General features: G+C 34.2%; 2 protein-coding genes across 2 annotated transcripts; one reads left to right on the top strand and one right to left on the bottom strand.

Moving 5' to 3' along the window:
- The first annotated feature begins 462 nt into the window (after positions 1-462).
- Positions 463-1,223, top strand: LOC105780896 (uncharacterized). Its single transcript, XM_012605429.2, has 2 exons — positions 463-868; positions 959-1,223. The coding sequence occupies exons 1-2, from the start codon at positions 471-473 to the stop codon at positions 1,086-1,088; spliced, it is 528 nt and encodes a 175-aa protein (XP_012460883.2). The 5' UTR covers positions 463-470; the 3' UTR covers positions 1,089-1,223.
- On the bottom strand, positions 1,196-6,395 carry LOC105780887 (uncharacterized). Its single transcript, XM_012605417.2, has 14 exons — positions 6,124-6,395; positions 5,876-5,940; positions 5,220-5,420; positions 4,992-5,089; positions 4,489-4,682; positions 4,184-4,365; positions 3,673-4,017; positions 3,524-3,588; positions 3,118-3,166; positions 2,872-3,007; positions 2,489-2,573; positions 2,322-2,391; positions 1,933-2,073; positions 1,196-1,673 (listed from the first exon to the last, which is right to left on the bottom strand). The coding sequence occupies exons 1-14, from the start codon at positions 6,218-6,220 to the stop codon at positions 1,332-1,334; spliced, it is 2,070 nt and encodes a 689-aa protein (XP_012460871.1). The 5' UTR covers positions 6,221-6,395; the 3' UTR covers positions 1,196-1,331.
- Positions 6,396-15,984: the final 9,589 nt, after the last annotated feature.

Here is a 15,984-nt window from a genome sequence, read left to right as displayed (position 1 = left end):
TATATATTATTTATTTCATTATATTTCGTTTTAAAACAATAAACATGTATATTCACATGCAATGCAGGTTAATATAAAGTGAAAAAAGAGAAACAACAATAAAACTTTTTAAAGTATAATCATAGTTAATTTCATTCGCTTGATGAATTTAGAAGTATAAGTGAGGTCTGAAATTTTGAAGTCAAATTTTATTATCCATAAATTTAATATTTACTTTAAAATTATCTAGGCATATTCTGATTTATTAGTTTAATTGTTTGTTTGTCATTTGCATATTTATATTGTATATTTATATTACAAGAGAAAGACCTCAAAGCAAGTCAAAATCAGATGCTGCCCTCATTATGAAGCAACTTTAGGGGCTTTTCTCTGCCGAAACTATATTCCACAATCACTGCTTATTGGATTGTGTAAATAAATGCGTCCTTTTTACGTAGGAACAAATTATGCGTTGGGCGAGATGCGATGGTATGAAACCCAAATCACAAGCTGACCCAAACCCAGCAAATTGTTTGTTTCTATGCGTTGGGACAAATTATCCCACTTTATTATCCTCTTCTTCCCCAAACAATCTAGCCCATCGTTATTCTGCTCAAGACTGTAAGTCTAAATTTTCAATTCTGAGTATCGCGATGAGCTGCCTCCATTGTTATTCTCCATTTCTTCCCTTGAATTCCCAGCTTAAACACAAACAGAAACTGAAAGCCAAACGATATCTTCGGCTTTTCAGCACTGAATCAGCTCCGAACCAGGTTTTGCAGACCCGAAACGTGAATTCGAGGACAAATGCTACCTCCAATCCCCTTTTTATTGCTGCTAAAGTTCCTCCATCTCAATCTGGTGATATTACTGTCTTTCTCGAAACAAGGTCTAAGTTTTTCTTTCTTTCTTTCTTTCTTTTTCTTTTTTGCAAAATTTGCTAGAAATTAAGAATGGTTTTGTTTTCCTGGAAATGCAGTGCATTACTTCTGGTTGTTTACTTCTTAGCGAATTTTGTGGCACCTTATTTCATCTCCAAGTATTTTGAATTCGACAAGATTGGGGAAGACCAGAAGGGAAGTGAAAATAATGATAACAAAGGAAGATGAGGATGAAGAAGATAACAGAAAATCAAGGCAAGGTTTCCCTTGTTATGTTGTGGTCATTTTTCACAATATTGTTGAAGCAATGCACATTTATTACCAGAAAAAAAAAATTGGTAATTTTTATCTACTTTGAAATTACTTCTGATAGCAACCATCAAGCTCATTTCACAATAATTTACAATTACCTGCAAAACTATACTCTGGTTAAGCCTATCGAAAACACAAAAAGGGCGAAAAATGATGCAATCAAACCAATGTCCAATCACTTTCTTCTAGGGATCGAAGTTTTTCAATCACTGAGAGATTCTCGGATTTAGGGGACAACTTTGAAAATAAAGATGACTTGCTATCGAAAAAGCTAGCAAATGATCGAGAAGAACTCTCATCTGAATTATTCTGGTCTTTTGGAGGAGAATTTCTCTGCTGTTGTTTATCCTTGCCACCAAAGTTGAGACTGAGCTTCTTAAACCGACGTTTTAGCTCACCAGCAGCATTTCCATTCTCCATTGTTGGTGTCTCCTCTGCCTGCTTCATCGTCTTCATGACTTCTTCAGGAGTCGCTACCATCTTTTCCACTGTTTCATACACCTATTGATAGAATTGAAAATGAGCACCATCAGATCACAGAAAAACTAAATCTTATGAACTGACACCATCAAACATATGAAGAAACCGAATTTTCCTTCCCCTCACTGGGAAACTTTGAATGTGCCTGGACAAAGGCACTCCATCTTCGTTTCACTTAGCATTCAATTTACCATAAGCATTAGATATCAGTCCCATGTGTTTAGAGATACTTGTTGCCATTGGTAGAAACATTGAAGCAGCTGTTTAAAATAGAAATTACCTGACAAAGATCATCCATTTTATCATCCCACAAACTTCTCTGGCAAGTTGAAACAACATAGTCTTTGCACTCATAGAACAGCTTTGACAAGTTTTCATCAGCAGAGACCTTTTCCTCGGCTAGTACAAATCCTAAAGAAAGCTGAAAAGTACAGAGATGAGATGTTAGCATTATAAAGAATGACTGGTTTAGTACCAAGGTACGATCTAAAATTAGGAACAGAACAGCCAATTAATGATATTCCTCTCAAATCATGTATTAGAAACAAAGTATAAAAGTGCACTCATTTTTGCATTTATTTACTCTTTATACTTAAACTGTACCGCAGATTGGAAATACGTGACATAAATAAAGAAATGGTCGTCCATTATCAGATCAAAAACACTTACTAGAGAAACAAAGAGTTGCTGAAAAAGCTCAGAAGTGGGAATGTCCTCTAAGAAATTCAGAATTCCTTCCCTAAAAGAATCATAACCAAAGCTATTATTGTAAGAAAAATGCTCCTGTGATGGAAATTTTGAATGTCCTAATATCAAACGTTATGCATCCAACTTACACTGCCAAATCCTCATCAAAGAGTGGTGTTTGTTTAATTGCCGGTACTGGCTTGGCTGTATCCCATAATTCACGCCACAAATTACCTAAATTGTACATAATTCACATATCAAATCCAACTCTAGCAAAAGTCCCGGTTAAGAATGTCAAATGAATACATCAAGAAGTAAAAACCCTCCACTCAACTAAGTTTTTTCTGGCAAAAAAAAAACAGCATTCAGAATTTATTCTCCGAATACGAGTCAGAACATGATACAAGTTCTTTCAAACATATAACATTGTGTATTAAAATGAACTAATGTTCACAACTCAAAAGTAAATCCTGACCAAGAAGAAACTAATTACAGCAAACTTGACTAAGGGAACTGGGATAAAGAAAAGAACCTTCTTTTTGCATTCTGCTACTTAGTTGACCTCTTGAAACTGAAGAGTTAACCTCATCGTTTCGCTCAGTGTCAGTCCAATCAGGTGGAGAGTGCCATCTAACAAAATCTTCTAAAATGCAGCCAGGATTCGCAGCCTAAAACAATTTAGATAGGCAATGAATAGACACTTGAAACAATATTCTGCATTCATATGTATCTACAACAGTAATAAGATGGAGGTAATTTCTTTGTGCTAAAATTATACCTTGAAAGCCTGCATGTCAGAGAGGAGTTGAGAACACCCAGCACCAACACTGACCATCAAAAGATAAGGCAATGAGTAAAAGAATAACAAGAATAATGTAAATTACCAACAGAGTAATCTGACAGCAGAGGAAATTTTCACTCAAAAACTTTGATGCGTACGTCAGAATAAGGAAAAGATTAGAAAATAATCAGAAAAATTCAACATATATAACAGCATTAGATATGTCTGTCCTGAAAGATAATATCATTGTTTTAAATCAAACAGGAGAACCTTAATAATTTTAAGATTCATAAACAAATCTTATTCAGTAAACAGAGTAATTAGACGAAGATAATAAGAATTCTATAGTGTGAATTTCACATAAAAGTAGCAAGGTTAAGGAGTGTTTGGTCAATATACTGACCTCCCTGTACGAAGCACCAACTCTTCTGTTTCTTTGATAAGGTCTTCTGTAAGCAAAGGTCCTTCCTACAGTCGTATGCATAAACACAGTGAACCATGGGAATAGGGTCAAAAGGTTAACAATCAGTTAATAGAATCCATTAACCATACCTGGGTAATAGGTGAGTATATAGGTTCACCAGTTTCTAACATTGTCAAATTTTCAGCCAGTTGATTAGCTCCCTGTCGAAGAACGAGTTCTCCACTACTAACTCGTGCATACAATGCAGAGCTGGGAGCCAGTGTGCCTATAGCAACATCTGATTCTTCAACATTTGACCTAGCTTCCTCCATTTCAGAATCAAATGATTCAGTTGCAATACTACGTCGTCTTTTTCTTGATAGACAACAATTAATAACTTGTAATTGTTGATATAAAAGACAAGAATTTAGATCAGGAGCCTCATCCACAGGAATGCCTGGCAGATATCTCTCTTCAGACCAAAATCTTCTGAACTGCATGATTAAAGGATTCCAAGCACTTCTCATTAGGTGAAGATCAACGAAAACTGTGTTTAATGCAAACAGACTTTACAGACATCAAAATATGACAATGGAGGAGTTTAGTTTCATTTCTACATCGACCATTCATGTCAGTACAGATTCTTCATAACCCACTTACTTCAATAACAACCCTGCACCAAAAGAGAGCCATTTTGCGAAGGGTCCTAAAGCTTCCAATGACTTCAGAAAGCTTAACAACGAAGCTCGGTGGAGGAGCACCATGAATGTCTCTAGGCAAAGATATCGTTGTTGTAGATGTGTTTGAATCAGAAATAAGATTCCTTCGGAGGAAGTTCCCATCTGCAAATATCTTGCAGATATTACAACGAAGTAAAAGACCATGACATGAAATTGTGAAGGTTTAAATAGAAACATATCTTCTTACAAGAGTAAATGTCCTATCAGTCGCATATATGAACCTACCTGCATCAAACAGTGAATGGATCAAAGCAAGGACTCTTGCATCATCATCAAAGCCAGATGCAAGTTTATCCTCTTTGTCTCGAAGAACTAACGACTTCACAGCAGAGAAGCTCAGACCTGTCCTTTCCCTCAAGGGTGAAGAATTTCCAGAAGATGCCAATAGATCTTTCAAAGACTTAAAAGTCCTCCCAGCCCTGGAAAAGAAAGGCAAGAACAAAAAGATAAGAACACCATACACAAGTTGATATATGATAAATCAATAGATCACACAGTTGACCACTCACATGAGCTCAGAAGCAAGAAATATTTCGCATCAAAAGATTAAGTTGTAGCTACCAGTATGGCATAGCAGTATCAATGGGCAGGAAAGTAAATTCCAGAAATGGTAACAAATCATAAATCAGCATGTTTCACGTGGCACCAAATGAATTTCAACATCAGCAACATCAGAGAACCAACAACTGAAGTCAAGAATTGAAAGCATGTTAGTGGCAAAAACTTACTCGGCAGCTATAGCTAATTGCTTGATAACAGATGTTGGAGGAATGTTATTGGTGTTGATGCTATTTAAAATGTCTACAGAGGGAACTGCTTCTGAAGCCTGTAGGACAACAATCTCATTCAGAAATCCCTTCATATGAATTTTATGAGGACACAAAAAAAGCATTTTAAATGCAATTACAGCAACCTTCACCTACGGATGAGCAACATAAAGAGAATCATAAATGTACCTTTGCTTCCACATCATTCTTTACTTTGAGCAAGTATAAGTTTTCATCATAGCATGCAACAGCCATTGTTGAATTTTCAACTTTCTCTGAATCTTCAACTCCTTTTTTACCTAGCCGTATATTCTTAAATCTTTCTTGCCATTCTTGCTTTGTCCCTAAATTTGCAGGCATCCACTTAGAATGCTTTACCTCATGAATGCTCTGCTTCATGCCAAACAAATTTCAAAACTAATATAAATGAATATGTATTGGAAAATAATTATGATGTTACATGAATTATCAGGAAAAAAAAAAGTGCAAATGTAACAACAAAATTCATCATAGTAACTACTCAGCAGAATTTTGAAGCCTTTTTTGGTTGCTGGGAAAGTGCAGGAAACTAAATAGCATACAAATTGCAAAGCCTCCAATTCGATTCCAAGCAAACCAAGCTAAAGCCTTCGAATTCAATACTTGATAAGTCAAACATAAAGAAATTCAAAAACAAAGAATGCTACACTGTACTTCGTTTTCCCAGCAGCCAAACAAGGTTCCAATTTACCTTTTAAAAGACACTTTTTTTTTTAAATCAATAATAATGAAACTAAAACAGCTTAATCCTACATTTCTCTTAAAAGAAAGCCAAATATCAGTTTCAAAATTCAAAGAAAATTTACCTTAGACTCGGCTTCTCTCGTCGGAGATTCGTTTTTGAATTCTTTCGGTGATAATCTATCAGAATCTTCAGGAAATGAATAGGAAAAAAAAACGAAACAGAAAAAACGAAACTCCATTATAATATCTATCAAGAATCTCTTAAAAACCGGAAATTGATAAAAAGAATCCAAAAATAGCAAAGCGAGAAAAAAAAATAAGCGATAGATTTTGAACAGCCAAAAATATAGAGGTTTCTAATTTTAATTACCTAGATCGGATTTCAAATCAGTGAGGACTCGCTCGGCTTTGGCAGCTGCGGAATGGAAAGCAATTCTTGCTCTGGACACAAATGAAGGAGGCTCCATATTGTGCGCCCCGCCGATTTGGACCGTAAGAAGAAGAAGAAGAGAGCGAAAATAGTTGTTAAAATCGAAGAGATCAAAATGGCACCTATTTTTTTTTATATGTATTTATTTATTTTCAGATAGAGCGGGGATATTCCTTTTGGTGAAGAAGAAAGCCGAGTGGAAAATGGAGGATTTAAACATTTTAAAGAAAAAAAAAACTGAAAAAACTATTTAACAAATACTATTAAATATTGTTTTCTTAATTTGTTTTATACTGCTAATTTTCTTGTTAAAAAAAATATGAGATATATAAAATTAAAATCTTTAAAAGAAACATTCACCAAATATTTCAGTGTTAATATCTAGACTTAGCAATCTTAGGTGACAAAAACAAATGCAGGAACTAATCAATCATTCGCAGTTCTCATTATTAATTGTTTAAATCACCATCTTAACTTAGAAGCCTTACCCAAATTGATTTATTTAAAATAATCATATTTCTTGTAATTATAAGATTTTGTCTGCCTTTTATGGTCAACACGTTTTGGATGTCATGTACCACCTAACCCATTTTAAGTTTACATGATAATGTGTTAAACTCTCTTCACATTTTTTTACAAATAAAAATACTATTTCAAAACTTCTTTTTATATTTAATTCATTTTACTAAGTATAAATCGTAATTTGTTAATTGAATTTTAGCTTTGTTGACACTAATATTTTTATTTATACAGAATTATATGAATTTTTTTGTGAAAATTAAAATTACAAAGTAATTAAACTAGATCAATAAAGGAGGATCTTCAAACAATCTTAAACATATTCAAACTATCTGTAATTGAGTTCCCTTCTCTAGGTAAATGTTGAATCTTCCACTGCTTAAACATATTCAAGACTTGAAGTATTCTCTTGACTAAGGTCGAATTAGAGCTTCCGAAAGAGCCATCTTGAATAATGTTATTAATGGCCTCAATACTGTCAGTTTGGATTGAGACCCTATCGGATCATCTTTCCAAAAGAAGGTTTAACCCATCTAAGATCTCCCAAAGCTCAGCCTCCATCACTATGCAATTGGCCAGAATCGGCAAAACCCAATGATCTACCCAACGTGATGATCACATATTTAACCTCCAGCTGCTGCAAAACTTTCGTCAAGCCTAATCGAACCATCTATTCTCAAGTAAACCCAACTGCTAACTAGAGGTAAAAAGTGGAGATAACTATGAAGCTTACAAATTTAAACACATTGAAATCATAAATTATTTTTCAATAATATTTTTATAAAAATAGTATCAACTTAATATTTCCTCAAATTATAAATGGAGAAAAAACCTAAGTGAAAAATTAGATTTAATTAAATCATGCTTCCAAGATTGAACTTTTCTTGCTTAATATTAATATTTCAAGTTAAAATTGAGTTGATTACGCCCTTCTAAAGACCAAGGCAACTTTGGATCATGAAATAATGAATCAACGGAATGTACTCATTCTTTGATCTCGATTTTCCCATGTAAGTTATTGACTAATTAAGTACATGAAGTCTCTTTAAACCTTAATCTAAAAAATGACTAAGTACATAAAAGTACTAAGTTCTGCTCATTTTGAATTATTGCTAGATTGATTTAAATCAATTTTAAATTTATATTTTAAATCAGGTTGAACTTGAACAAATATAAAATATGTTAATATCATATTTATATCAAAAAAATTTTAATTGAAATAATTTTTTTAAATGCCAACACATGAACAGAGGCGAATCTAGGGGCGCCCCACCCCTTAAAATGGAAAGTTGTTATTTAAGCTTTTTAAAAATTTTAAAATTTTAAGTTAGTAAAAGTAAAATTACACTTTAACTCCCAAAATTATAAAAATTTTATTTTATCTTTTAAAAATTAAAATTTAATTTCTACCCTAACAAAATTTTTGGCTTGACTTTTAATATTTTCATCTAATTTTCTCTTCTTCTCTATTGTTATTTATCTAACATAAATGAATGACTTGTTTTCAAACTCGAGATAGACTTTGACCTTTCATGACTAAACCGAACACACACATAGGGTCAATTCAAGAGACCCCCCGCTACGACATGAACGTGTTTGGTTGTCGTTACCTTCCTCCCTAACCCAAATATCTTTTTCATTGTTACAGTTGGTACTGCTCTCTTCGACACTGGGCTTTTTCCTGGTTGATTTATTAAAAATAATTAAAAAAGAAAAAGGAAATTAAGAACCAGTGCTTTGGTTTCATCTCTCATCAACTCCTTTCCTTTTGGGTTTCTTTCTTTCTCATGGCGTAGGTTTTAATTAAGTACAATAAGCAATTGATGTTTGGCTAAGTTGAAGTAGAAAGTAGTTGCCTAACATTCATTGGGATACAATATTGCGAAGTACCGTATCCACAAAAACCCTAGCTGTCGCCTTGGTTGGATGATATAAATCCCAAAAAACATGATCCTTCCTATTGGAGCAAACAAGGGACTTGAGCTTGTAGATCCCTAAGCCTACAACAGCCACTTTTTATCTCAGTCAACCCTGCAAACATAAATTAAATAACTCGTTAACAAAACTTAACGACAAGTTATACATATACCGTAAGAAGATGGCTTTTGGATCACATGTTGGTATCAAAATAAAGAGTAGTTTATGCCTCGAAGTTCTGATTTTAACCCTTCTAACATTGCCTTCAACTTTCCATTGCATTTAACAGGCCCAAAACTGTATTGTTCATTGCATTCATGGGTTTTGTTTTTAACTCTGTCCGCTGGAATGCACGATAGCAGTGAGAATGAATTTACGTACGCATCAAATTCGTATATCGAAAAAATGGTGAAATTTTAGGATCAAGTTTCACTATTTGTTATAAAGTAGAGTAACGATTCTACCTCGACTAACTTCTTCTTCGCCATAATAACTCCTCTACTACCTTCCATTACTTTTTCAGTAGTGTTTCTTATTTTATATTATTAAAGCAAAGCAATATATATGAAAGTTTTCTCAGCATTTCTTGTTTAATTATTAAAAGAGAAAAGAATTTCTTGTCTATTGAGGCGGAGCCTCTAAGGAACAAGATTTTTATTATATACTAAATACATATGTATTCATATGTTAAATCAAATTAAATTCGCTCTCTCAAAATAAATTTATATTTTTGTTTATAACTTAATTTCATGTGTTAAGGGTAAAAAATTTAAATTTTTATTTGTTATTTTTATTACATAAACTACACCAATATCCATTCAATTATGCATGAATTTTTGTTTTAATCACTTAAATAAATAGTCACCAACGTTTTGAGATAATAGAACAATGTTATAACACTTTTTAATTGGTTTAATAATTAATTTAGTCCTCAATTTTTATATTTATTATCTATTTTACCTTCTTTTTTTAACTCAGTCAAAATCTATTTTATTCGTAATAAAACCTCCAGGGAGGTTACAAGGAAAACAATCACAAAAACACCTTAAACAAACCATATTGGATTTCCTTGCATTTTGCCTTTGTATACAAATTATATTTTTCCCTTTCTATATGATAAAATAAAGTATTTATTTTGGTGTTGAATCATTACATGATTGCCATGTTGGAATCCATGTAAGCATTGAATTTCCTTGAACTTAAAAAAATTACTTATTAACATTTTAATAAAAATTAACTATTTGTATCAATTGCATTATAAAATGGAAAAATCAAATCTCAAACTTTAGTAAAGAAGGAGACCAAAACCATATTTTGACTTAAACTATGGATGCAATTTAGATGTATTATGTATTTTATTGACTAATTGAAATTTCATTAAACTTAAGACTAAGTTTGGGAGTTTGGGTAAATAATTATGAAGTAAAGGAAAGGCTGATGAAAGGAAATGATATATATATTGTTTGAATAGTTAAAATTATTAAAGGAAAGGAGAGTGAAGAAATTTCATGAAATATTTGATTGGAGGATGTATAAGGAGTTGTTTGATTGTCACAATATATTACAAAACTTAATAAGAACTTAATGAAATCTTGAATTAAAGCCTAACTTTTGAGATACATAGCTTGTTTATTTATACAAGAAACTATAACTAATTCATAGTTAGTTGAGGTTAACTAATAGTAATTATTTAGTTGCTTCTGCTAATTGTTATTGTTAGCATATGTTGATATTTCCCCTGTAGAAGCGCGAAAAATAGCAAGTGAAGCCACATTGAGTTTGTCGCGACATTGAGCAAAATTTCCTATGGTCAGCGACTTGGTAAGTATATCTACTACTTGATCTCGACCAGGAACATAGTTCACTTGTAGGTTGCCACTCAACACCTTGTCTCGAACGAAATGCAAGTCAAGATCCATATGTTTCTCACAAGCATGTAACACTGGGTTGGCAGCCAAAGATACTATGCTGGAATTGTCACACTAGACAAATAGAGGTTTTGGAGGTTTTATCCCAATTTCATCAAGTAAAGAATGAAACCAGGTTACTTCAGAAGCTGCATTTTCCAAGCTTCTGTATTCTGCTTCTGTAGTGGATCGTGACACTACACTTTGTTTCTTAGATGTCCAACCAATGAGATTATCTCCAAGATATACACAATAACATGTTGTGGACTTACGATCTTCAAGACAACTAGCCCAATTGGCATTAGAAAATCTAGTCAATGTGATCCTTGAAGGCCGATAAACTATTCCATGGTCAAGCGTCCCTCGAACATACCGTAAAATACGTTTAATAGCACTCCAGTGAATGTCATGTTGCTGATGCATGTACTGGCTCACCTTATTAACAGCAAAGGCAATATACGGTCGGGTGAGACACAAGTATTGCAATTCTCCAACAATATGCTTGTACGTTGTACCATCATTAAGTGGAGTGCCAATCAAAGAAGTCAATGTAGGTGAACTCACCATAGGGGTGTGAACAGACTTAGCATTTGCCATACTTGCTTGATCCAATAACTCTTGAGCATATTTGTACTGGGAAACATGCATACAATCACCTTTGCTAACGATTTCAAGTATAAGAAAATAACTGAGATCCCCTAAGTCATTTAAAGAAAATTGTTCATCAAGACATTGTACTACTTGATCAATTTCCAAGTTTGTATCACGTGTGGCGATTACATCATCGACATACACAAGAAAAAAATACATCCAACTGTAGTTTTCTTGAAGAACAATGATGAATCTATACAAGAAAACTAAAATTGTTGCTTTTGAACCGGAAAGCCTTTCAACTTTTCAAACCAAACTCTCGGAGCTTGTTTAAGACCATATAGAGCCTTATTTAGTTTGCAGGCCAAAAGAGTTCTATTTGCATCACAAACTTCAAATCTAGGAGGCTGTTTCATGAACACCTCTTCAGCTAGATCATCATTTAGGAATGCATTATTAACATCAACCTATCGTAGTCTCCATTGTTATGACACCACCAATGCCAGAATTGTTCGAACTATGTTTGCTTTAACCACAGGGCTAAAGGTCTCATGGTAATCTAGTCCAGCAGCTTGAGAGAACCTATGTACCACAAGAAGCGCCTTGTTGTGGGCTACACTACCATCTGGATTCTTTTTAACTTTAAAAATCCACTTGCATCCAACAAGAACTCGATCAGAATGTGGTACTACCAAGGTCCATGTATTATTTTTGGACAAGGCCTGAAGCTCATTATGCACAGCAAGCTGTCAGGATGGATCGACCAAAGCTTCATGTATATTAGTTAGCTCAACTAAGGTTATTGTAGTAGTGTAAACCTTTAGCTTATAGATGCCAGCTTTGCTCCTGGTGATCATTGGATGTGTGTTATCAAGAACAAACTCATGTTGTTGTTTAGTAACTGGACGAGAAGATGCAGCAGTAGAAATCGTAATAGTAACTTTAGGAGATACACCGATAATAAGATCAACAGATGGTGTAAGAGAGATGCGAACTGGAGATGAACAAAATTAGTAGCAGAAATGGGTGTGAGGGAATCAAAAATAGTAACAGTAGGTGACAAAACATGTTGAATTGGTTGCGAAGTTAAAGAATGAGAAAATACAAACACTGGTAGTATTGTGACTGGTCTAGTAGTAACAAATTTGATTGAAGCAACATTTTAGAATGAATATTTGGAAAATGGAAACACATTCTCGTCAAATCGAACATGCCGAGAAATATTAACATAACCAGCACAATCAACACACTTATACCCTTTGTGACTAGAAGCAAAGCCCAAAAATACACATGGAGAAGACCGATACTGTAACTTATACCTATTATAGGGTCGAAGCAATGGATAACACAAACACCCAAAAACCTTGAGTAGCTTGTAATCGGGTGGAATACCAAATAACCTTTCAATTTGAGATATGTCGTTCAAGACCTTTGTTGGCAAAAGATTTATTAGATGCATTGTAGAATGAAAAGCATCAGCCCAATAAGAAAACGACAAAGATGCTTGAGCAAGCAAAACCATACCAACTTCCACAATTTGTCGATGACCCCGTTCGACCAATCCATTATGCTCAGATGTGTGAGGACAAGAGAGTCTATAAGTAACACCATTCTGCTTGAGATAACAAGTAAAGCATTTGAATTCACCTCCATTGTCTGTTTGTAACTGCTTAAGCTTGACACCTAATTATAACTCAACAAAAGTCTTGAATGACAAAAAAGTCTAAAAAGCATTTGATTTGTTTTCGAGAAAATAAATCCATGTATGTCGAGAGAAGGCATCCCCAAATGATATGTAATATTGAAAACCTAAAAAATACCAAGAGGCTGGCCCCCACAAATCAACAACAATAAGCTCTAGAGGAGCAGAATACATTGTTGTAAAAGAACAAAATGGTAGCTTATGGGTTTTTCCTATTTCACAATAATGATATGAACTCGTATTCATGGATGAATTTGAGTCGTTTGTTGCCCGATCATAAAAATTAAGTAATTATTTTTGGTTAACAAAATGGACATTTTAAAGGTTGATAGTTTTAAAACAAAGAAAATGGTTTAAAAAATAAGTTAATAGTTGATGGAATGTGAACTTAACAGCGGAAGAAAGAACCTCTATTAAAGAATAGAGACCCGAATCTTATAAGGCTATCAAGGTGATAGATGGATAGTTGGTAAAGGACCATGACCTATTATCTAGGAAGATAGGAATCAATCGATATCAATGGGGTTGAACACCACACTCAAAGAGTGATAAGTTCTATAAGGGAAACAGATTGACGCCACTAGCAAGCTAGATAAGTCAATTTGAATCACCAAGAACAACGAGAGTTAAACAACTCACAAATATGATATATTTCATAAAAAGGATCAAAAGTTTTTCCAAATGTTTACAAAACAACTATTTATAGAAAAAAATAAAAAAGATGAATGGCCAACATTTAGCCATTAATGTAGTTCATGCATACAATGAACCAAATGTTTATGAACTCCCTTAAATGAATATAAATAGTTGTTCACTCCCCTTTGTTGGTTCATGGATGTTCATCCCTTGTGTTGGCATGTATTTGGACGTTCATGCACCTCATTGAATGATATTCATGCATGAACTTTAACTTGAAGAGTCAGATTCTTCCTCCCTTTGTTGTGCATGAATTCTTAGGATAGAAGAAAGCTTCAAGTGCCTTATATGATCACCAAAAGTCTCATTCATCTCCTTGGATCGTTCATGCACTTGCATGGAGCATGCATTCTCATAAATAGGTGCTTTAACAGCATGTAGGTTCATCCTCCATGATGTTCAGCCTTTAATTCCCCTTCAATCCCCCTTGGTCGAATGATAGATGCATGGGACATGCATCTCCTTTAATTGAAGCTTTAATGTGTCTTGAACACATGAATGGGCAGTTTGTATTTAGCTGATTCATCCCCTACTTTCGATGCATGTATGTGTTAGTACATTGGCTGAATTAATGAGCTACTTGTTCATGACCTTGAAGCATGTATCTTGTGGATTCAATGTGTGACATTTAAACCGTACAAGCCCCTTTTGGAGTGCATGAATATTTCAGCCGTTAAACTCGATTAAGACAAATTAAAAACACCAACTTAATGTGTAATAAGCTAAGACACAATTAAGATGTCTAACTTAAAACATGCATTGATGTTGTCCGAATTAGAACATACTTAATAGACATAAATCAAATTAAGATACTAAGACGGATATAAATGCTGAACAAACAATGACACAATTAATAGACTTAAACAACAAAAATAATCGGACATGTAATAATGTTGTATGGAATTAAAACATAATTAATATAACTGAAATAACTAAGAATGTTTTAGTCTTTATTCAGCAGCTAAATTAGCTAGCTAAATTGCAAATCGGTTTGAAGTAAAGTGCATGGGGCACTTAACGAGCACTCCCAAGCTCGATCGGTTGAAGCCTCTCCCCAAATTTGTTCCACCAAAGTCGAAATTGCTTCTTAAGTACGTTGGATCGAGCTTGAATAATTGGACCAGTTGGTAGCTCGATTGGATCACGAACGGATTCGATTAATCCCTTTGACGAGTTCGTATCACGTACCTGACACAATGAAAAAGATTTATTTCTGCGAACTCTAATATTACAAGATTTTAGTATCTGATCAACAACAGCAGAGGAGGGGTGACTGAGTCATTGATGCCAACGAGTAAACTGAAAATCTAAATCAGACTTCTGAATAGACTCAACGGCATCAGCGGCTTCATGTATAGTGTTGAAAGCATGTATAGGTGCTGCTGGAAGAAACTTGTATAGCCCACTTGAATCAGTGTCTTGGAGTAGAATCTTGTGAGTTTTCAGATCCTTTACATAGCAATAATGAGGATATAATTCAAAATAAACTTTGTTATCCTTAGCAAATTTCGAAACAAACAACAAATTTTTGTGTATATCAGGAACAAACAATAGATCATGCAGCAATAATTCACCAGAACCAGTGGACAAAAATGATGAACCAGTATGAGAAATAGCAACACGATGACCATTACCTATAGTAATTGTACTTCACCCATATAAAAAATACATTTAGCGAACTTGGTAGGATCATTGGTAATGTGTGTCGTCGCTCCACTGTCTGGGTACCATGCTTGATCAGCCACATTGGAGGAAGTGACCGGAACTAATGCAAAATTTGCTTGTAGCACATTCGAAGCATTAACAAAGCTAAAAGACCCCGTATAGTTGAAGGTATCAACATAAGATGTGCCAAATGAGGGAGAATGTAACCCAGATCGAAAGTGATTAACTGGACTTTGGTCAACATAGCACATGTATACACCATGCCAATGAGATGAAGATCCAGATAACCCAACTGACATCAGATGCATATGGTGTTTCCCAAAGTTAGGATTTCAATGGTAGAATTAGTATAAGAAGAATCATATCTGTAATAACATCGGCGTACTAAATGCCCTAATTTACCACAGATATGATATTGTAGTTGAATACCACTAGAAAATCGACCACGCCCTCATCCACGAAAAAAACCATATGCACAACTTGATTGATACGGTTGCGGTGGTGGTTGACCAACATATGTAGGAAAATGCATAAACACGGTCTTGTTGGTTGAAGCAAGATTCACAGGAAACGTGATTTAAGATATATGCGTCTGTTGTCGAGCTTCAGTGTCCAGCAACACTGTAGTGATGTCCTATAAATTAAACATCACCTTAGTTGTTGTGATAATAGAAACTACATGATCAAACTCAGAGGGGAGTCCTTTGATGATTATTGATTGTTGCTCTTCCACAAACACTTGTTGCCCACAACTGGACAATGAATCACAGAGATGTTTGATCCCTACTAGATACTCAGACATGG

Source organism: Gossypium raimondii, chromosome 1, assembly GCF_025698545.1.
Source record: "Gossypium raimondii isolate GPD5lz chromosome 1, ASM2569854v1, whole genome shotgun sequence".
Classification (NCBI taxonomy): Eukaryota; Viridiplantae; Streptophyta; class Magnoliopsida; order Malvales; family Malvaceae; genus Gossypium; species Gossypium raimondii.
This window is presented reverse-complemented; position numbering and strand designations above follow the sequence as displayed.

Coding starts and splice junctions, on each gene's coding strand:
- LOC105780887 (XM_012605417.2), bottom strand. CDS start 6,220: ATGGAGCCTCCTTCATTTGTGTCCAGAGCAAGAATTGCTTTCCATTCC. Junction 2,574..2,871: donor TAGCAGAATGCAAAAAGAAG/GTTCTTTTCTTT, acceptor TGTACAATTTAG/GTAATTTGTGGCGTGAATTA. Junction 1,674..1,932: donor AAATGGATGATCTTTGTCAG/GTAATTTCTATT, acceptor TTCTATCAATAG/GTGTATGAAACAGTGGAAAA.
- LOC105780896 (XM_012605429.2), top strand. CDS start 471: ATGAAACCCAAATCACAAGCTGACCCAAACCCAGCAAATTGTTTGTTT. Junction 869..958: donor ACTGTCTTTCTCGAAACAAG/GTCTAAGTTTTT, acceptor CTGGAAATGCAG/TGCATTACTTCTGGTTGTTT.